Consider the following 21,854-nt stretch of genomic DNA (forward strand, 5'->3'; position numbering starts at 1 on the left):
AATCAATGGTTTAGATTTTTTTTATATTTTTTTATAAGGGTATTAGTTGCACTATGCTAATAATTCAGGAAGTATTTTTTTTTTTGCATTTTACCATTAAATTTATAAAAAATATTTTAAATACGAAATTTCAAGCAATATATTTATGACTTTTCAGACGCTCACTTTTTTTCTACACAACAGGTACAGCCAAACAGCCACTACTGATTTTTTTTTTTCGCTATTCTGACCCGAAGGCCCTCTCAGCTTACAGATCCCAAATCATAATCGTATGACGAGTCTTCTTGTTATATAGAACAATAGAAATCTCTCTTTCTTCTAAAGTCGGAACCCTCCCCACCCCCTTCTCTCTCTCTCTCTCTCTAGATCTCTCATTTTCTCTCTCTATATTGCTCGGAGGGTTCAAGGGTTTATTCGCTGCATCAGATCTCGCAGCAGCGATTAGCCTCTCTCGATCCCAACTCACAGATCTGAGTTCTCATCTCAAACTTTCGATCTCGCCACCATGGCGGCCGCTAATGCTCCGATCACCATGAAAGAGGCCTTAACGGTAATAAATTCATCTCCTCACCAAGACTCAAAACTTTTTTTCTTCGAATTTTGGTTCAATTCGCACCAACAACTCTACTTTCAACTCAAGTCATTCAATCTTGCTTCAAATGATTAAAATTTCTCAAGATTTTGCTACTTTTTAAATTCCCTCTATGTTTTTCTCTTACGATATCTTAAACTTGCTCGATTTTTGTTGTATTTACTGTGTTTTTTTGTTGTTCGCTTAGTATCGATGATATAATGGGTATAATTCTGTGGGGTGTTTTAGCTTGCTTACAGATCTGTAAATTAGACGATTAATTCATTTGCAACTTCATGAATGCTGCTGAGTTGCACTAGGAATTTATTTATATAACACTGGATCTTGAGAATATTATTTGGACTTGGTATGAATGAATTGGTGTGATGTTATTGCAGTTACCGAGCATTGGGATCAACCCACAATTTATAACCTTCACGCATGTTACTATGGAATCTGATAAGTATATATGTGTTCGGGAAACCTCACCACAGAACAGTGTTGTAATTGTTGATATGAGTATGCCAATGCAACCTTTGAGGAGGCCTATTACTGCGGATTCGGCTCTTATGAATCCTAATTCCAGAATTCTAGCTCTGAAAGGTATTGATGTCTTTGTTGGGTTCTTTTTAAGTCATTTTATGCATTTAAATCTCCATGTCCCTATTCATAAATCTATTTACATATCAATGTTGTATAAGTGTTACTTTTCTCAACTCAACGGTACCTGAAAATTAATATTATAGTCAACTATGTTCAATTTAAGTTTTTGTTTATAAAGTGTGTGGATGAGATAAGCACATTGATGTAGTTGCTCCTACTTTAGGATTGTAAATTTGGCTTGAAAATTGTAAATAATATATGCCAGTAAGATACTAAGAAGAAGCATCATTTTTTCACCCAATAGTTCTTGCTTCTCCTTTTTTTTTCCCTTGTATATTTATTTTTGTCTTGACAACAATGAAGTTTTGAAAGACATAATACTAATATGCGGTAAAGTTCTATATAATACTACTACCCTGGTCTAATTGGACATGATGACCTCAGTATTGTACAATTTTTTTTTTTTTTTTTAAAATGGCAATTGCGTGATAGAATAATTGTCTTCCTAGATATATATCTCCACTAGATATTATATTACGTCCTTCCAGCAAATCCATAGGACGAGTCAGAAAATAGAACTTGTGTATCATTCATTGGTGTGATAAATATGTGTACATTTCCTAGTGTAGTATAAATAGTCAGTGTTGCCAAAAATCTATGTTTATTATGGCCATGCTACAAAAACTTAAAGCTGTATAGTTCTTGTATAATATGTGTGCGTTTCCGAGCTCATGAAATGTCATTCTTTTGAAGCTCAACTATCCGGAACTACCCAGGATCACTTGCAGATCTTTAACATTGAAATGAAAGCAAAAATGAAGTCACATCAGATGCCTGAGCAGGTGAAAACTTTATTTTGTTTTCACGCATCTGTTTCGTTGACGATCTCATTGTTTTTTTATTAGATTGAGTATAACCAGTCTTCTTTTTGCTTCATTTATAGGTTGTCTTCTGGAAGTGGATTAGCCCAAAATTGCTGGGCCTTGTCACGCAAACCTCCGTTTATCATTGGTCAATTGAAGGTAAGATTCCTTTCTTTACCTAAACTAGCAACACGTTGCCCTATGGTTTGACATTTTCTCCTTTGATGAATAACAGAATACATTATGCTTTAACGTTCATTGTAATATGATTCTCTCAACATCTTCCATGTAGGTGATTCTGAGCCCGTAAAGATGTTTGATAGAACAGCTAATTTAGCAAATAATCAGATAATCAATTATCGATGCGATCCTACGGAAAAGTGGTTGGTTTTAATTGGAATTGCTCCTGGTTCACCAGAGGTATACAGTTACCTTTTCCAATGCTTATGCTTATTTGGCTATGATTTTGTATGTTAAATTATTTTATAGGATTTGGAATCAGCTGTGTATGAATTGTTTACTTTGCTGCATCTTACTTTTTTTCTTTCGGTGGGGGGTTGTTAGTTTTCGCCCCCGTATTCATATAATTTTTAAAAACCATGTTTGTGTAATATATTCTATATATTCTATTGAAGATGGATGGATTATTTGTATGGACATGTTATCTTGAATGTAATTTTTTTATATGTGGTTGCCAATTCTTATCAGTATGCTAATGTTGTAATAGCTTCCTTATGTGCTTTCCCACTGGGATGGATGGTTTATTTATTTATGTAATCTTTTTTTTTTTTTTTAGTGTAATCTGTGTATTTATGGTAGCTATTTCATATCAGTATCTAAGTACAAGAAGGATATTCTTTTAATAAACAATAATTAATGACATTCTCCAATTGTTTTTTGAAAAACCTTGTTTAGGGTCCTCCTCAATAATTTTTAATGGTTTATTTGAAAAAAAATATACGAACTTACATACAGTCCTCCCAAATTTTGTTGAAAAACCTTATTTTTTGGTCCCTCTTAATAATTATTACGGGTGAATTTGAAATAGAAAGTTACATATGGCCCTTCGGAATTTTGTTGAAAACCTTTTTATTCTTGCTTTAAGAAATCCAAATCTCCATTATTGTGATAACACTTGCTACAACATATATATTATTTACATAAATTTAAAGAGAGAAAAAGAGGGATCTTTGTCATTTGACAACCTCATTTATCGGCTGACAACGTGTTCTTCTCCCTCTTATTTTTTTTTTTTCTCCCTCTTTTGTATTAGTTTCTCTGTCTTATCTAAGGACCCCCCCTCCTCCTCCTCATTTTGTAGGTTCTATGTTACTTATTGTTTAGGTCATACTAAGAATAGAAAAGGTTGTGATGAAACCCTCACTAAACTTGTGCAACCAGTAGACCACAAGACTGTAAGGAAAATATATTATAATAATTTTATATATTTCTTTTAAATTTTGAATATAAGGTGGTACTACTTCCCCCCACCCTTCTTCTTTAGAAAAAAAAAAAAAAATCCAAACCCACCCACCTCATCCTAACCGAAAATTTCTGGCTCTGCCCATGGTTATGGGAATTTTCAAAATATAGAACTTAGTGACAATTTGATTTGAGTATCAGTATAGATGCCAGTCTTATTAAATCAGGTTGCTTCTATTTGCTTTCTCCACCAGCCACTGACAACATCATCTTAATATCTTATAGGAAGTTATGGTTCTCATAAATTTTCTAGGATGTGGATGGAGGAGTAGCTCCTATTTAGTTACTTGCTGGAAATGGCGTTTTCCCTTTTCTGTTTTTATTGTAACCTAGTTTGAATAATGATATCCACGTCTTGTTTATGTTTTTAGAGACCGCAACTTGTGAAAGGAAATATGCAACTCTTTTCTGTGGATCAGCAGCGCAGTCAAGCTCTTGAAGCACATGCCGCATCATTTGCCTCGTTCAAAGTGCGGATTTTTCCTTTATTAGTTTTTGCATACACAAGTTTTATGCCCTTTCTGTTCCATGACTCTGTATCTTTTCTATTTCTATGTCTTGTGCAGGTCCCAGGGAATGAAAATCCTTCTGTTCTTATTTCGTTTGCCACAAAGAGCTCTAATGCTGGACAAATTACATCAAAGTTGCATGTTATTGAGCTTGGTGCCCAGCCAGGTCCATTTACTATATTTCTTATCTTTTGCTTTTATCTCTTAGTTTCTTTTTGAATTTAATATATTTAATGATGAGGTTGTTGTCTCAGCATATCTTTATGTACTTTTAGCCTTCTAGCCAAAAGCTCAACTTATATTCTATTTACCGCATCAGATCCATAATGGATACTGGTCAACCCCTTGAAAAGTGAAAAGGATATTTGATATTGGTATATTAAGTGATGCTTTCTTTCTGTATTATAGCCTACTATTGCTTAATTAGGGTGACACGCATATTTATCAAAACCAAACAGTATGGCAACCTGATGAGGGGGTCTTTCTGGAAATCGATTTCATGTGGAATCATTTCTACATAATGTTGAATGTTTTTAAATATAAAAATTGATTTCATGTGGAATCATTTCTGCATAATGTTGAATGTTTTTAAATCGTTTCTACATAATCCTGTATTATAAAAATTGTGATGGGAAAAAATATCAAGAAAGAAATGGTGCACTGGTGGTTATAGGCATTGCAAACTATTTGATATGGTATGGTTTGAGTCTCCTAAAGCTTAGTACTGTTTTTGTTTTCCTATGGTTATTAGATATGTTAGTTCAACTGATGATTCATTCTGGCGTGGCTTAAACTAGCCAAGTAGGGTGGTCCAGAGTGTTGTGTCCTGGATTTTTGACTAAAATGATCCAAGTAATAAATTGAAGGGGCTCACTGGCAGGTGCACTTGTTAATTTGTGTGGCCGGCTGGTTTTATTCGGTTCTATCAGATTAATGATATGTAGGGTGCTTAAATAGAACTTAGGGTGAATATAAACGGAAATGATTAAGGATACAAAAACCACTTACATTAAGATACAAAAAGAATTACATATGGCAGTTATATTGTTTCAAGTTGGCCAGGCAATTCAACTGAAAAGTTCTGTGATTCTTGGTAAGTTGTTGTCGGAAGTCAGTTTAATCATGTGCACTATAAGAAAATGGTCCATTCATGCAAAGTTTGAACTGGGGGTAAGGTGGTTTGGGGATTTTTAAAGGATTTTAGTCACTATGCAATGAAAATGCTGCTGCATATATGTGCATCAGCCATTGTGCTAGCAAGGGAAATGGTATTTGCCTCGGTATTTAATAAAATCATGATCTGTTACTGTTGCTTGGATCACTATGCTTGTTATGCTTGTTTTCTGAATTTTGAACTATCTTATACCTGTGGGGATGTTTCTATTGGACTTTTCCCCAGTATGGCAGTATATATTGCAATTCTGATAGCATATTATTGTCAAATCAGAATGCTACTTTGGTTGTAAACTTTATATTATTTAAACCATGCTTTTGCCTGCAGGGAGACCATCTTTCACAAAGAAACAGGCAGATCTCTTCTTTCCTCCTGACTTCGCTGATGACTTTCCAGTTGCGATGCAGGTATGTCCTCTGCTATTTGTTGTCCCTGGTATAGTAAATTGGAGTTTAATACGATATTCTCTTTTATTATTCTTGCAGATATCCCACAAGTATAGTTTGATTTATGTGATAACCAAGCTTGGACTTCTATTTGTGTATGACCTGGAAACTGCTACTGCAGTATACAGAAATAGGATTAGTCCAGATCCAATTTTTCTGACGTCAGAAGCTTCATCAGCTGGAGGTTTCTATGCCATCAACAGGCGAGGCCAGGTGTTGCTCGCTACTGTAAATGAAGCAACTATTGTGCCTTTTGTCAGTGGCCAGGTGCTACTTGAGCTTGCTTGTTTCATTCTATAGTAAAAGATTAAAATTATGTTAAAATATTTTGTTTACCTAATGTTCTCTGGTTATTCTTACAGTTGAACAATCTTGAGCTTGCAGTCAATCTTGCCAAAAGAGGAAACCTACCTGGCGCTGAGAATTTGGTGAGTTGATGCTTTATTCTTGTCTCTTTAGAATCTTTCTGCTTTGTGATGCTCTCTTTAGAATCAATTGGTGCATTGCTTTCAGAATATCAAATGTAGTAGTCTAGGTTGGTCTGTTGTTAGTCACCTGCTGTTTGCTAGTTGGCATGCTTTTGGATTGCATGTAGAAAGTGCAGTCTCTATTAGGTTTACATCAGAAAAGCAATGCACCAATTGATTTTCCTAGATCTTTCTAGTTCATTTGATTCTGCTCCCTCATCAACACATGCGAGGGGAAATTAAAATTTGTGTCAGATGCTTCATACAAATATTTTCTAATATATTGATAATTTTAGTAGTTTTTTCTGGCATAACAGAAGTAATAACTTACTATCCTGCCATCTGGGATATATCTTAGGTCGTTCAACGGTTCCAAGAATTGTTTGCTCAAACCAAGTATAAGGAGGCTGCTGAACTTGCTGCAGAATCCCCACAAGGAATTCTCCGCACACCTGACACAGTTGCTAAATTTCAGGTATCTGTTTTATATTGCAGTAGTATATATGTGTTAAATTTATGGATGTCAAATTTGGGTTCTTTGCATTAGCGGATATGCTATCAAGATTGAAATTTTAGATTAGATTGAAAATTATAGAGTCCTTTAAAGTTGGAAGTTGATGAATACTATACAATATATACATTAAAGTCTCAAAATATGGAGGAGGGTTAATAATATGAGAGAGTGTTGCATTCATAGCATGATATTGTTCCCGAATTAATTAAAAATGCCGTACAAGAAAATCTGTGTTTGCATGTACGTCATATTTATTGCATGTGGTAGGTGGTATCGTGTGTTGTTGGGTGCTTTTAAGGGGGTGGGGGTTGTTATCCCTCTCTTTGCAGCAGGTGATTTCAAATCCCCTTACTCCTGTAAGTGAGGTGGTTTGCAGACCCTGTCTGTATGGCTGTTCCAGGGTATACGAGTTGAACCAGTGACCTCTGGTCAACTATCGAGTCACGCACCATATTTGGAGCACCTATGTGAGTACAGATTTATTTTTGTGTGCGCATCTCAAAAGGTTTAATCACGCCCTGGCCAAGTAGACGGACCACAATTGCTCATTTGTTTTCATATGCTTAGGATTGTAAATCTACTGAGTAGCAACAATAGCTCTGTAGTTAAATCAATGAAGGAATGTCCTTAGGGTTTTAATGGAAGGTTGTGGTGGTCTATTTCATTTTGGATAAACACAAATAATTTGAACGATGAGTCTTTCGGATCACATTAGTCAACTCTATTATTCAAGATCCTTTTTCATCCTGATGCCAGTCACTTGGGTTCTGCTGAATTGGAATTGGATTGAAATGTGTTGTACAAGCGGAGCAATTGTTGGTTTATGAGGTCTGGTTTTGGACTGTGTTACCTGGACTCGTCAGTGAAGGCCAGAGTGCCCGTGTCGACACGACACGACACGGACACGGACACGGGATATGCGTCTGACCCTCCATTCTTCAATCGGACACGGCTGACCAAGAAAATACATAAAATGATGTGTAGTTTGATGCTTGTGAAGGATCAGGAATTTTTTTCGTGTTTTTTTGTTAAATCTGTAGCCATACGAAGCTTTCTATTTCAACAATGGCGTTCTGGTTCGGATCGGTGGTCTGGAGGTTGAAGACACTTGCTGTTTGTGAACTAGCACGCGCTGGCTTTTGTTCAATTTTTTGTGCCATCTTGAGCGTGGTTTCACGCAATTGTTAATAACTTAACACCTGTTTATTTGGATCTTAAAAGATAAGGGATGGGACACAGCTGTAAAGCATTACTGTGGTGGGTTACAGTTGTAAGCCTGTAACTTTGCTTTTTACAGTACTCTTATAAATACCATGTACATTGAATGGGCCTCCTTTTTAATTGTGCTTTGGACTTGTGCAGGCCCAAAACCCAAGCATCAATCAATGACTAAAATGCACAAAAAGACATATTAGCCCATATTGAATTAGTCATTCTTTTTAATCGTGCTGTGACTTGTACAGGCCCAAATGCCAAGATGCACATACAGAGGCATATTAGCCCAAGCCCAAACCCGCCCTTGGGTATACAAAAGAAGCCCTACAGTTCAGAATTTCTTATTTACAGGTTCCATAAAATAGCAGTAACAGGGGAATGCATAGCCATGACATGCCACAAATCAAATGAGGCAAACAAATGCAGTAATAATTATAAATTTTTTATAAAAAAGTACAATTGATATATATATTTTTTAGTTTTATGATTAATGTCTCAAACATAAAAAAAAACTTACAAATTTTTCTCTCTTTTCAAAGTGTCCAAGTACCCGTGTCCAACATTTGGACACTTTTAATCCGTGTCCCCATATCCTGAAAATTGATAGATTGACGAATCCGACCCCTAGACACGTACCCGTGTCCGACACCCGTACCCGACTCTGGGTAACATAGGTTTTGGAGTTTTACATTGTTTTGGATTCTCAAGAAATGGTTAAAAAAATGCTTAACATAATTTATATGGTTAAATAATGACCAAAATTGATATTAATGGATGAAAATGGCTTGATATGGACCGACTGATGGAATCCAGGTGAAAGAATGGCAGGCGTGTGTAGTGGAGCTTTTCTCTTTAGTTTCCAGCAGAAAATTAGAAATGGAAGTTTTTTGTTGAAGTGGGATGCAATGGAACAAAATTGAGAATATCAGCACTGATTATTTCTATATGTTTCTAATGCTTTGGTGTAATGTAGGAAAGGTGCAGAATACCTTATTTTGTGTTGTGTCTTATATGCAGAGCGTTCCTGTGCAAGCTGGGCAAACACCACCTCTGTTGCAGTACTTTGGTACACTTCTAACGAGAGGGAAGCTTAATGCATTTGAGTCATTGGAATTGTCACGCCTAGTTGTGAATCAGAATAAAAAGAATCTTTTGGAGAATTGGTTGGCCGAGGACAAGCTGGAATGTAGTGAAGAACTTGGAGACCTTGTAAAGGTCTGATTGGCAATTTGACATTAAAACTTGTAAAACAGATTGTCTCATTTGCACACTATTACTCTGCTGTTGAGCTAGAGTTTTTCTGTTAATATCTTTTTTTTTTATATCAGTTATCATTTTCTTGTAGACTGTGGACAATGACCTTGCACTGAAAATATATATTAAAGCCAGAGCAACTCCAAAAGTTGTTGCGGCCTTTGCCGAGCGGAGAGAGTTTGACAAAATTCTGATATACTCTAAGCAGGTGAGTTATGTGCTTAATGTAACTTCTTTTTAGCACAATTTCTTTTTAGGAGTGTCTACTGTTCAAGGAATAATGTGTCAGGGCTGCTTCTCACTGTTATTAATTTTTTTTTTTTCTGTTTTCTAATGTAATTGTGTTATGGTTCTTTGCCTGATATAGGTTGGATATACACCTGATTATCTGTTCCTTCTGCAAACTATTCTGAGATCAGATCCTCAGGTATGCATAGAAATTTCTGCAAATAGTCTTTTGCTTAATTATTAGTTATTACATGTCTACAAGTCAAAGCCACCATAAGATAATAACATTATGAATATTTTTCCAAATCATGTAGCATTCCAATGTTCTTATATTTAGGCTGAAACTATCAAGTGTAATGAATATTCTAAGTATCTTGTTTTTGTTCTGTTTTGTTCTTTTTCTTTCTTTGTTCTATTCATGTATTGGCAAGCTGCATTTTTCTTATTATTTTGAACCTCACTTTTTCAGCTGAAATGGTAACATGTTTTTGAATTGCAGGGAGCTGTTAATTTTGCCTTGATGATGTCTCAAATGGAGGGAGGTTGTCCAGTTGATTACAATACAATAACAGATCTCTTTCTTCAGGTTTTTTAATATGCAATTCTTTAATTATCTACTTGAATCTTTGAGGTCAATTAGTTCTGTGTTACGGTCATCCATCTAAATCCTTTCAGCTAAATAGTGTGCTGATTTTTTTTTGTGCACGCTCGTGCGTTTTTATTTTTTTCCCTTTCTTACTACATTTTTCACTTGCTATATAAAGAATAAACAGAGATTCTAATGTTGCAAAATTACAAAGCTTACTTGAGATTCTTTTGTACTTGTCTGTTTTTACTTAGAGGAACCTGATCCGGGAGGCAACAGCATTTTTGTTAGATGTTCTAAAGCCCAATTTGCCGGAGCATGCTTACCTTCAAACAAAGGTTTCTTTTTCATCTGGTTGGAACTTCTATTTATTTTTTGTTTATATTTTCAGCTCTCTAATTTACCTAATTCTGCAGGTCCTGGAAATCAATCTTGTAACTTTTCCTAATGTGGCGGATGCTATTTTAGCAAATGGGATGTTTAGTCATTATGACCGTCCTCGAATTGCTCAACTTTGTGAAAAAGCTGGTCTTTATGTCCGTGCTCTTCAGGTATGTTAACTTCTAGTATTTTATTTTTCCTTTTTAATGGAGTAAAATTATAATAACTTCTAGTATTTTATTTTTTCTTTTTGATGGAGTAAAATTATCTTCTGTGAGATAATGCATTGTCTTCTCTGCAGCACTACAGTGAATTGCCGGACATCAAACGTGTCATTGTGAATACTCATGCAATTGAACCACAGGTTTATGTACCGTTAATGCTTTTGCTTATTTATATGTTTTTGAGATCGCGAGATTTGTACTGAATGTTATTTATTTTTTTTTTTTGCAGTCTCTTGTAGAGTTCTTTGGGACACTTTCACGGGAATGGGCACTGGAGTGCATGAAGGACCTCTTACTGGTGAATTTAAGAGGGAACCTTCAGATAATCGTGCAGGTACCTATTGTCTTCTTACATGCGAATAAAGTTTTATTCTTTTTTACTGAAACTTACTAACCTGTGCTATTGCAGGTTGCCAAGGAATATTCTGAGCAATTGGGTGCTGATGCATGCATAAAACTCTTTGAGCAATTCAAGTCATATGAAGGGTTGTACTTCTTCTTGGGGTCATCTTTAAGCTCCAGGTATGTTGTTCAGAAAAGAAGGAAGTTCCTAATGCTGGATTATAGCCAATTTTATTTGTGATCATATTTAATATATATATCTTTTGGCTTCTGATGCAGTGAGGATCCTGACATTCATTTCAAGTACATTGAGGCAGCTGCTAAGACTGGACAAATCAAGGAAGTTGAGCGTGTTACTAGAGAATCAAATTTCTATGACCCTGAAAAGACAAAGAACTTCCTAATGGAGGCCAAACTTCCAGATGCACGGCCACTGATTAACGTATGTGATCGTTTTGGGTTTGTTCCAGATCTGACGCACTACCTTTATTCGAATAACATGCTCCGATACATCGAAGGTTATGTCCAAAAGGTATGAGTTTTTTTATTTTTTTTATTATTTTTTATTTTTTATTTTTTATAAGGATCTTGGATGGTACATTTGTCACTGAAAACTCTTATTATATGCTGCTGAACTCTTGTTGGATTCTTTGGATAGGTCAACCCAGGAAATGCTCCTTTAGTTGTAGGGCAGCTGCTGGATGATGAGTGTCCTGAAGATTTCATTAAAGGACTGATTCTCTCTGTCCGTTCTCTGCTTCCTGTTGAACCCCTCGTGGAGGAGTGTGAGAAAAGGTGTTGTGTCCCTGCTCTCTTCTCTTCCTTTCCAGTTCTCTTTCTTGTTTTTTCATATCCTCATGCTGTATTTGCTGTTTTTAGGAATCGTCTCCGATTACTCACTCAGTTCTTGGAGCATCTGGTCAGTGAGGGAAGCCAAGATGTACATGTTCACAACGCATTGGGTAAAATCATAATAGATAGCAACAACAATCCTGAGCACTTTCTCACCACCAATCCGTATTATGATTCACGTGTTGTGGGTAAATATTGCGAGAAGCGTGATCCCACCCTTGCAGTTGTTGCTTACCGCAGAGGACAATGTGATGATGAACTTATTAATGTAACAAATAAGAACTCTTTATTCAAACTACAGGCCAGGTTTGTGACTGCTTCAATTTAGAATTTGTTAAACATTTATGGTTTCATTTGATGCGTGGTGGTTTACCCAATGTTTCACTTCAGGTATGTAGTTGAAAGAATGGATGCTGACCTCTGGGAGAAAGTTCTTAACCCTGAGAATGAATATAGAAGACAGCTCATTGATCAAGTTGTATCTACTGCTTTGCCTGAAAGCAAGAGCCCGGAACAGGTTTCTGCGGCTGTTAAAGCTTTCATGACAGCTGATCTTCCTCATGAGTTGATTGAACTCCTAGAAAAGATTGTGCTCCAAAACTCGGCATTCAGTGGAAACTTTAATCTGCAGAACTTGCTTATCTTGACAGCCATTAAGGCTGATCCATCCAGAGTTATGGATTACATTAATAGGCTAGATAACTTTGATGGACCTGCAGTTGGGGAAGTGGCTGTGGAAGCCCAATTGTATGAAGAAGCTTTTGCGATTTTCAAGAAGTTCAACTTGAATGTCCAAGCTGTCAATGTTCTCCTGGATAATATCCGAAGTATTGATCGGGCTGTCGAGTTCGCATTCCGCGTTGAAGAAGATGCTGTTTGGAGTCAAGTGGGCAAGGCTCAACTCAGGGAGGGATTAGTTAGTGATGCAATTGAGTCATTTATTCGTGCAGAAGATGCCACTCAATTCTTAGATGTTATTCATGCTGCTCAGGATGCAAATGTCTACCATGACTTGGTGACGTACCTACTGATGGTTAGGCAGAAGGTGAAGGAGCCCAAGGTGGACAGTGAGCTTATTTATGCATATGCAAAAATTGATAAGCTGGGTGAGATTGAAGAATTTATTCTCATGCCAAATGTTGCCAATCTCCCAAATGTTGGTGATCGCTTGTATGATGAAGCCCTTTATGAGGCTGCAAAAATAATATTTGCTTTTATTTCCAACTGGGCCAAGTTGGCCTGCACGCTTGTGAAGCTTAGACAGTTTCAAGGTGCTGTTGATGCAGCAAGAAAAGCCAATAGTTCAAAGACGTGGAAGGAAGTTTGTTTTGCTTGTGTTGATGCTGAGGAGTTCCGGTTGGCTCAGATATGTGGACTCAACATTATTGTACAGGTGAAGTGTGTATTTCTCTAAATTCTAGTTTTGAATTTAGAAAGTTCTATTTTATCCTTTTTTTGTGTGGGTTCTTTATTTTGGTGACGTGGCCTGCAATCTACAGATGATATTAGATCAATGAAAAATATATATATATATATATATTATTATTATTATTATTATTATTATTATTTTTGTAATGAGCTCTCTATGGTGTTAAATTCTACACCTAATATTTATGGTTGCATGATCAGTTTTTACTCGGTTTAAAATTCAAATTTTTGTTTCTTATTTTTAATTTTATGGTGTATTGGTGTGAATTTGTAGGTGGATGACTTGGAAGAGGTCAGTGAATATTACCAGAATAGAGGATGCTTCAATGAGCTGATTTCTCTCATGGAAAGTGGTTTAGGATTAGAGCGTGCACATATGGGGATCTTTACTGAGTTGGGTGTCCTTTATGCTAGATACCGTTATGAGAAACTTATGGAGCATATCAAACTGTTTTCAACCCGTCTCAACATTCCCAAGCTTATACGTGCTTGTGATGAACAACAACATTGGAAGGAACTCACCTATTTGTATATTCAATATGATGAGTTTGATAATGCTGCTACCACCATTATGAATCATTCCCCAGAAGCTTGGGATCACATGCAATTCAAAGATGTTGCCGTCAAAGTTGCTAATGTGGAGCTGTATTACAAAGCTGTGCATTTCTACTTACAAGAGCACCCTGATCTTATAAATGATCTTCTTAATGTGCTCGCACTTCGTGTGGATCATACACGTGTCGTTGACATAATGCGAAAGGTTTGTACTTATACTGGAATATGTTTAAATGTTACAAACATTGCTTCACTACTTTGCTTGTACTTTTTGGAGGTTTTGAATTGTTTTCCTTTCCGGGTTTCAGGCGGGCCACCTACTCCTTGTGAAGCCATACATGGTTGCAGTTCAGAGCAACAACGTGTCCGCTGTGAATGAAGCTTTGAATGAGATATATGTTGAGGAGGAAGACTATGACAGATTACGGGAATCAATTGATATGCATGATAATTTTGATCAGATTGGTCTTGCTCAGAAGGTGAAGTGTTATTGTGTTCAGTGTTATTTAAGTTTTGTTATTTTATCTGTTATTGGAGTCTGATTTCACAAAACCACTTGTATGTGTTTGAGCAGATTGAGAAACATGAGCTTCTTGAGATGAGACGCGTTGCTGCTTATATCTACAAAAAGGCAGGTAGATGGAAGCAGTCCATTGCATTGTCAAAGAAAGATAATCATTACAAAGATGCCATGGAGACATGCTCACAATCTGGGGATCGTGAACTTGCAGAGGAGTTGCTTGTTTATTTTATTGAAAAGGTACAACCTTCATCAGAAACACATGCCTTCATATGATGTATGGAACTAAGTTTGTTGGCTTTAGTTATATAAATTTGAAATAATTAACATGGATATGTGCTTGTACAGGGAAAGAAGGAATGCTTTGCGTCGTGCCTCTTCGTTTGTTATGATTTAATTCGTCCAGACGTGGCTCTTGAACTTGCCTGGATGAATAATATGATTGATTTTGCCTTCCCATATCTGTTGCAGGTGAACTCTTTTCTTCTTCTGTAGGGCTTCTTCATTTATTAGAAGAATGAATCAGCCAAATCTTTTTGTGAACTCATGATGAACCTGAAAACACTGGCTTAGAGTTTGGCCCATTAAAATTTAATAATTTGGGATTAATCCAAATGTCTCTTTCAATACTCCCAATGCTACAAGTCTATTGTCTTGTATCAGTTCAGTCACACTTACTACGCACTTGAATTTCAGACTGATTGGTTTGGTGGTTGAGATTTATCTGTTTCTGCATCCTGTGTTTGATTAGAGATGGCATGATCTATTGGACATTTCTAGTCTATGTCATAGGTTGCACTCTTAATTTGTGCTGCTTCTTGCAGTTTATCCGTGAGTACGCGGGCAAAGTTGACGAACTAATCAAGGACAAACTTGAAGCTCTTAGTGAAGTTAAAGTTAAAGAGAAGGAAGAGAAGGATGTCATTGCACAACAGGTTTTTGCTTTGAGAATATTTTAGTATCATGCAGTAGTAGTTGACCATTTTTGTCTACATTTCCATGGGAGTCTTTAAAGTATTTTTGTTCTTGATTTTGATGAAGTGAAAGTCTGCAGTTTACTATGTTCTCTACTTTATACTGGTAGAGGAAAAAGCTAATTAATTTGTTGTGCATTGTTCATTGCAGAATATGTACGCTCAGTTGCTGCCTCTTGCTTTGCCAGCACCACCAATGCCGGGTATGGGAGGAGCGGGGATGGGAGGAGGTTTTGCTCCTCCACCACCCATGGCTGGAATGGGGATGCCTCCCATGCCCCCTTTCGGCATGCCAACAATGGGCTCCTATTGATTTGTGGGTGACAGTGGAAGTGGAAAATTGTAGCCAACAGTTGGTTGGTTGACGAGGGTGCAGAAACTAGCGGGTCTGGGCTCTCAATGTGTTTGTGGGGGTTGAACCATCATTCTTTGTCACTTCATGTCCTTTCTTGAAAATAGAAAACGTCGTTTGGTGGGCTGAAGTGAAGGTTTATTTAGTTCAGAAATAATGTCAAATTTTGTTTTATCTTTTTAATTTTTTCTTGTGTTTTTATTTGTGATAGGGGTGTGGATATATTTCTTTGTAATATTCATTTGATAGTGGAGGCATTTTTTTGCAGCTGGTAGGGGGCCGAGCTGAGGAGGATATTTGTTGTACTAAAAACAAAGTGGCCGTGCACCATATACTGTTTTCATATTCAATTTTTCTATTTCTCAACTCGTGTCCTGAATCCTGATTGATTGTCCTGTTTTCTTGGTTGCTTTTCCATCAAATTTGCGCGTAAATTCTCCCATACAATTCTTGCCAGTTTCATCTTATCTGCTATTTGAACAAAAGAAAGTAAGTTTTTTATTTTTATTTTTATATTTTTTTATGTTATGGCATGTCTTTACCACAAGTTGTCATTGAGGGTGGTGGTAGTAGAACCATTTGTGTTTAAAGTGATAGTTGCAACTCTTACAGTGCGTCCAATTTATTTGGAAAGTGGAGTAACAGTTGATTTGTCCTATTGACAGCCAATGAAAGATACCTATTTTTTTGAACAACGACTTACCTGTCAAATTTTGCCTTAAAAGAAGTAAAATGTCTACATTACTCTTTAAAATTTAATTTATGTTTAATCTAAAGCGTAAATTACAGTGACATCTGATGAACTCTTTAATATTTTATTTATATTTAATCTAAAGTGTAAATTACACTCTGATGAACATTTTAGTTTTAACTCTCATTCTTGTTTGAAAGAGTGGTTCCTTATTTCACTTACACTCCAATTGACATTTTTTCTACCTTTTAGGTATAAAATAATTATGCTATCCATTTGATTTTGATTCATGTGTGAAATGACTTAATTACCCAACAATTATTATTTATTTATTTATTCTCTAAAAAATGAAGTGTTTTCTCACACTATATAAATATAAATATATAGGGACGAAGTATTTTTTGTGGAGGCACAAATGATTCATTTAATTGAAACAATTCAATCTCTTCTCCTCAAAAGTGAATATATATAGTACATAGGGTTATCTCCTACTTTCTCTCTCTACTTTTTCTCTTGCCTCTCTCTAACCCTCAGCCGCCCCCTTCTTTCTCTCCCTCTGTTTTGCTCCCCACTCCCACTCCCTCCAATGGGAGTGGGGAGGTGCCGATCCTCACCTCCCACCACTTAATAAAGTCGGTGTGTTGTAAGTAGTTCGCTCAATGGGTGGGTTTCACACCGTTGATGTTATTTTGCTAGATCTGCTCCTATTTGGCTTGTTTCTGGCTCGACGGGGTGGATCTGTTGTTTGTCTCCGGCTAGATCTCTGATCTATGTCGGGTTTTGTTGTCCCCGTCTCTTGTGTGAGATTTGGGTGATTTTTTCCCCAGTCGGCGGCGCCTTATGGATGCAACCTTGGAGCAGTTACCTTGATGATGACCTGATCTTTAGGTCACTCCCGTTGCTGCTTTGTCTCCCTTGGTAGTTTTCGCTATTATATTGTTTCTTAACAAATCTGGAGCCATTCTTCAGTTTTTTCTTTTATTACTTCATGATTTGTTTGCTTTTGTACAGCCAGTTATGGCGGTCTTTGTAGATGCCGTATAGCTATTTTCTTATTGCTAGGATAAAAAAAAAAAAAAAAAAATATCTTCTCCTCCTTATCCAAAAATTGAATCAATTAGCACAGAGCAATCCTAGCCATGCGCTGCGTTACTCACATATTAGGATTTGTGGAGGCCATTCGATTTGTGGATTAACCACCATCTATCTGGTTAATTGTGGAGGCCATTTGATTAGGATTGCGTGTCACCACAAATTCCTTTAGCTTCCCTTTGAGTTCCTCACTAACGACAACATACAGAAAACCTCAACAAGAATGGCTCTTTTGGGTTCAACTTTTGCTTCACCACTGAGTGAACTCACAATTTTGGCTCGTTCAATTCGACCCCTGTCATCAACTCGCTAGTTGAAGATAACCGACCGTGAAGGACCACCCAATAGCAGTCACAATCTAATCTATCCTTTGCTGGCGGTGAAGAACCACACAACTGGGTTCTTTCAATAATCTATGTTCATCATCTTTACAATCCATGTTTCTAATTTTTTTAAATATATATATGTTTACTCCATTATTTTTGGCCCAATGGAAATGCGACACGTAGTGAGTTCCAATGAGCTTGCCACACCGGATTCGTGCTTTAAATGTCCAAAAGAGGAACATATGATGTGGAATTGTTGAAGGTAGATTGGATACGATCTACCAATAATGAAGAGGTATGTGGCGAGTTCTAATAGAACTTGCCACGTTGGATTGCAACTCTGGAAGAATTCTATTTAGAGTATTAAAATTATGTGATCTCATGAGGAAGCAAGGAATACGTGGACCCATCAAAATCCACCACATGGAGTCTTTTATTTTAAAAAGGAAAGAGGCAAGTCTAATTAGGACTTGCCATCTTTAAAGCAAGGACCCACATTCTCCTATTTTGGAATGAAGGAATTATAATAGGGAAACACTATACTACATGCAACTTCATTCCACATTTGAGATGAAGGGCATTGGTGGTTGTAGACCAGAAGAAAAGGGCTGGAAAGAGGAGATTTGGGTCAAGTGTGATGGAGGCCTTGCTAATTTGAATAATGTCAAAGATACCTTATTTTTTCCATTGTAAGGAAATCTTCTCATCCTTGGAAAGACGACTCACCCAAGAAGTCCAAGAGGAACGGTATGGTGGCCAGTTCCTTATACTGAAGGAGGGTTTTACTTTCTTTCCCTTCTTTGAAATAAGAGGGAATTCTGAATTAAAGGGTAGGGAAGACGTATCGGAAGGATAAAACTTTACCAATTCGGAAGGGGCCACACCTGCAAAGGCTGGTCCAAGTCTAACTGAGGAATCCTTAAGGGGAACCAGGGGTTCAACTCACACATGTACTCTATGATGCATGTGACAAAAAAAAATGTCGGAATCAAGTCCGGAATACGAAAACAAATTGGTGCACTTCCACACCCCACTGGCCAAGTGTATTGCAGGACTTTCAACCCACCGGATGCGATGCCCACTTTTTTCAATATTCGGATGGCGTCCATCTTTCAAACTCATTATGTATGCAGTGCATACATAGGTTAAAATCAAATGCGTGTTTATTGATCGAATGATGACCACAATGCTCCTAAGGCCTAAGTGGCACACACACGACATAATTTATACATAAACACTACATATCTACAAGTTATAATGTAAATCTCTAAGTTACAATACAAGTCAACTTATGAAATATATTAATCTAATTATGAAGCAAGTTTCAAGTCCTCATTACAAAATACATGATTAAATCATTAATATAGCAAAATGGAAATTAATTAAATAAAATAATTAATTTCTCTAGATTTTAAATCTTATCTAAATAATCCCTAATTAATATATGTCGAAGATCATAACATGGTCATTAAATATATCAAGTCAAATATTTATTTAAATGAATAGAACACTTAAAAAAAATTAATTAAACTAATTAATTAATTTCTTTAGGTGTGCTCGTGGTGTAATCATTTGGAAGTCCTAGTGCACAAGGTTTGACCATTTGGGGTGTCATTTGAGCTACCTATATAAGGAAATTGGCTATTTTTAGCAAAAGAGGTTAGTTGGGTTTTTGGCTAGAGATTAGAGGGGACTAGACACAATTTTTTGGGGAATTCTCTCTCCATTTTTTAGGGTTTCTACCAAGAACACCAAGGGAGGAAGATGAATTCAACCATGAAGAGAACCCTTGAGGGTTGGAAGACAACTACCATGAGTGGCTAGATCATTCTCTTGGGGCTAGAGATAGCCCTAAGCTTGCCTCATAAACTCTAGTATTTTGTAATTATTGGGGATTTATGTTGTAAATATTGTAATGACCTCATGTTTATATAAATCTTGTTTCTACATGATTTGTGTGATTTAATGCTTCCAATTAATCTTCTAATTTCATTTGCATGTCTATGTGTGATGGAATGGATGATTATGTCTCTACATTAGATTCTATACATTTGATACATGTCAATGTGTATTAGAAGTGAGGGCCTAGGGTTAAGGCATGGTGCTTATTGGCTACACTTGTGATTTATTTAATGGAATATGCTTATACTAGATGGATTGTACTACAACCTTAGCTTAATTAGTTTAATTTTCTTGTCATTAGTATAATTGTAGTGTAATTGATTTGACTTCTTAGATAAGTAGACAATTTATGCTTGTGTTTGATGGTCCATGTTTATATTTGTAAAGTGTTCATTTTTCTAGAATTGTTGTGTGCCACAATTGTTGGTTTATTGAATGGATTAATGGCTTGACTTGATGAGTTGTACTACACATTAGTCTAGGTAGACAATTTATGCTTGTTTGTCATCCATGTTTATTGTTTCAATTATTAGAGCGCGCGCGCACACACACACACTTGTTTTGCAACATTAAATCCCCCTTAATTGACAAATACTAGTTGTTTGGTGAGGTAAAGCTTAGTAGTGACCTCTATGTCCCAAGACCTCTCTTTCATTCTCTACACCTCATTTACTTTAGTTTGTTCTTCATTCCATTTCTTTTAATTGAATTGCAGTTTAATTCAACCAACCAACCAAACCACTCCATTGATCATTCAACATACTAATCCAACTTTGATTCCAAAATACCTTGCAAATCCCTTGGGATGATCCCTTTTCACTCACACTACATAGTATAATATTTAGTGGTTTTTATAAATTTTTAAATGTGGTGGCCACTTCACACACTCACACTTCTTACATCATTTTGAGCACTAGGCCTTGGAGCACACCAATGCCATAAAGCAAATTCCACCTTATGCTAAATTTCTCAAGGATTTGTGTACTCAAAAATACATTTTTAAGAGCAATATTCCTAAGAAGGTAAGGTTGACTGAGCAAGCAAGTGCTATCATTCAGTACAATATACCTCCAAAGTTAAAGGATTCGGGTGCCCTGAAAAATCTCATGTGTCATTGGAGACAACGAGATAGAAAAAGGCCCTTCTTGACTTAGGAGCGAGTGTAAATCTGATTCCCTACTCAGTTTACTTGCAACTTGGCTTAGGAGAACTCAAACCCACCTTGGTTGTCTTGAAACTTACGGATAGATTCGTCAAACAATTGCATGGTATCATTGAGGATGTACTCATCAAGGTGGACAAGTTCTACTTCCCGGTAGAATTTTTGGTTCTAGACACTGAACCGGTCTACAATCCCAAAAGACACATTTTCGTAATCCTTGGTCGGCCCTTTTTAGCCACGGCTAATGCTTCAATTAATTGCCGAACTGGGGTGATGGATATTTCTTTTGGAAATATGAAGGTAAAGCTCAACATCTTCAATGCCTCTTAACATCCTCCGGATGAAGATAAATGCTTCTTTCTTGACATCATAGATGAAGTGGTCTAAGAATCTCTTCCCTTCATTCTAGGTTAAGATCCTCTTGAAACTTGCTTGGCTCACTTTGGCTTCGAAGATTATGATATTGATCAATCTATTCGTGAAGTCAACTATTTGTTTGATGCCACTGCAATCTCGGACTTTCCTTTTTGGAAAGTGCCAAAAGAACCTCTTCCATTAATTTCCAGCACTCCTCCCGTCCCTTCTCTGAAAGCTCCACCTCAACTTGAGTTGAAGCCACTCCCGGCTAATCTCAAGTATGTATTTCTTGGTACAAACAAAACTCTTCCGGTCATTATTGCATCGGATCTTTCCAAAGACCAAGAAAATAGCCTTTTAGCGGTGCTACAAGAGCACAAAGAAGCTATTGGTTGGTTGGTGGCTGATTTAAAAGTAATTGACCCATCCAGTTGCATGCATTACATTCTTTTGGAGGAAGAAACTACACCTTCCCGAGAGGTGCAGCGCCGGTTGAATCCTAACATGAAGGAGGTTGTCATGAAAGAGTAATCAAGCTATTAGATGCGGGAATCATCTACCCCATCTCGGATAGCAAGGGGGTATGCCCCACTCAAGTTATTCCAAAGAAATTTGGCCTCACCGTTGTTAAAAATTCAGTGGGAGAATTTGTGCCACAACGCACCACCATCGGGTGGTTTGTGTGCATAGATTACCGGAAACTCAATTCTACAACTAGGAAAGATCATTTCCTACTCCCATTTATTGATCAATTCTTAAAAAGGCTAGCCAACCAAAGTTACTA

General features: G+C 36.7%; 1 protein-coding gene across 1 annotated transcript; it reads left to right on the plus strand.

Annotated features, from left to right (window-relative positions):
- The first annotated feature begins 223 nt into the window (after nucleotides 1-223).
- Nucleotides 224-15,906, plus strand: LOC132311048 (clathrin heavy chain 1-like). The gene is made up of 30 exons (XM_059808747.1): nucleotides 224-550; nucleotides 970-1,174; nucleotides 1,928-2,016; nucleotides 2,118-2,196; nucleotides 2,330-2,457; nucleotides 3,891-3,989; nucleotides 4,086-4,194; nucleotides 5,530-5,609; nucleotides 5,688-5,915; nucleotides 6,011-6,076; nucleotides 6,474-6,590; nucleotides 8,862-9,059; nucleotides 9,190-9,306; nucleotides 9,466-9,525; nucleotides 9,826-9,912; nucleotides 10,167-10,250; nucleotides 10,329-10,463; nucleotides 10,595-10,657; nucleotides 10,747-10,851; nucleotides 10,927-11,039; nucleotides 11,139-11,391; nucleotides 11,518-11,654; nucleotides 11,739-12,017; nucleotides 12,102-13,104; nucleotides 13,414-13,899; nucleotides 14,003-14,173; nucleotides 14,269-14,454; nucleotides 14,563-14,685; nucleotides 15,039-15,149; nucleotides 15,340-15,906. Exons 1-30 carry the CDS (start codon nucleotides 506-508, stop codon nucleotides 15,499-15,501), a joined length of 5,118 nt encoding a protein of 1,705 aa, XP_059664730.1. The 5' UTR covers nucleotides 224-505; the 3' UTR covers nucleotides 15,502-15,906.
- Nucleotides 15,907-21,854: the final 5,948 nt, after the last annotated feature.

The sequence above is a fragment of the Cornus florida genome, unplaced genomic scaffold (genome assembly GCF_030987335.1).
Source record: "Cornus florida cultivar Cherokee Brave unplaced genomic scaffold, ASM3098733v1 CherokeeBrave_3.0.0_Hap2_Chr06, whole genome shotgun sequence".
In the NCBI taxonomy this organism is placed as follows: Eukaryota; Viridiplantae; Streptophyta; class Magnoliopsida; order Cornales; family Cornaceae; genus Cornus; species Cornus florida.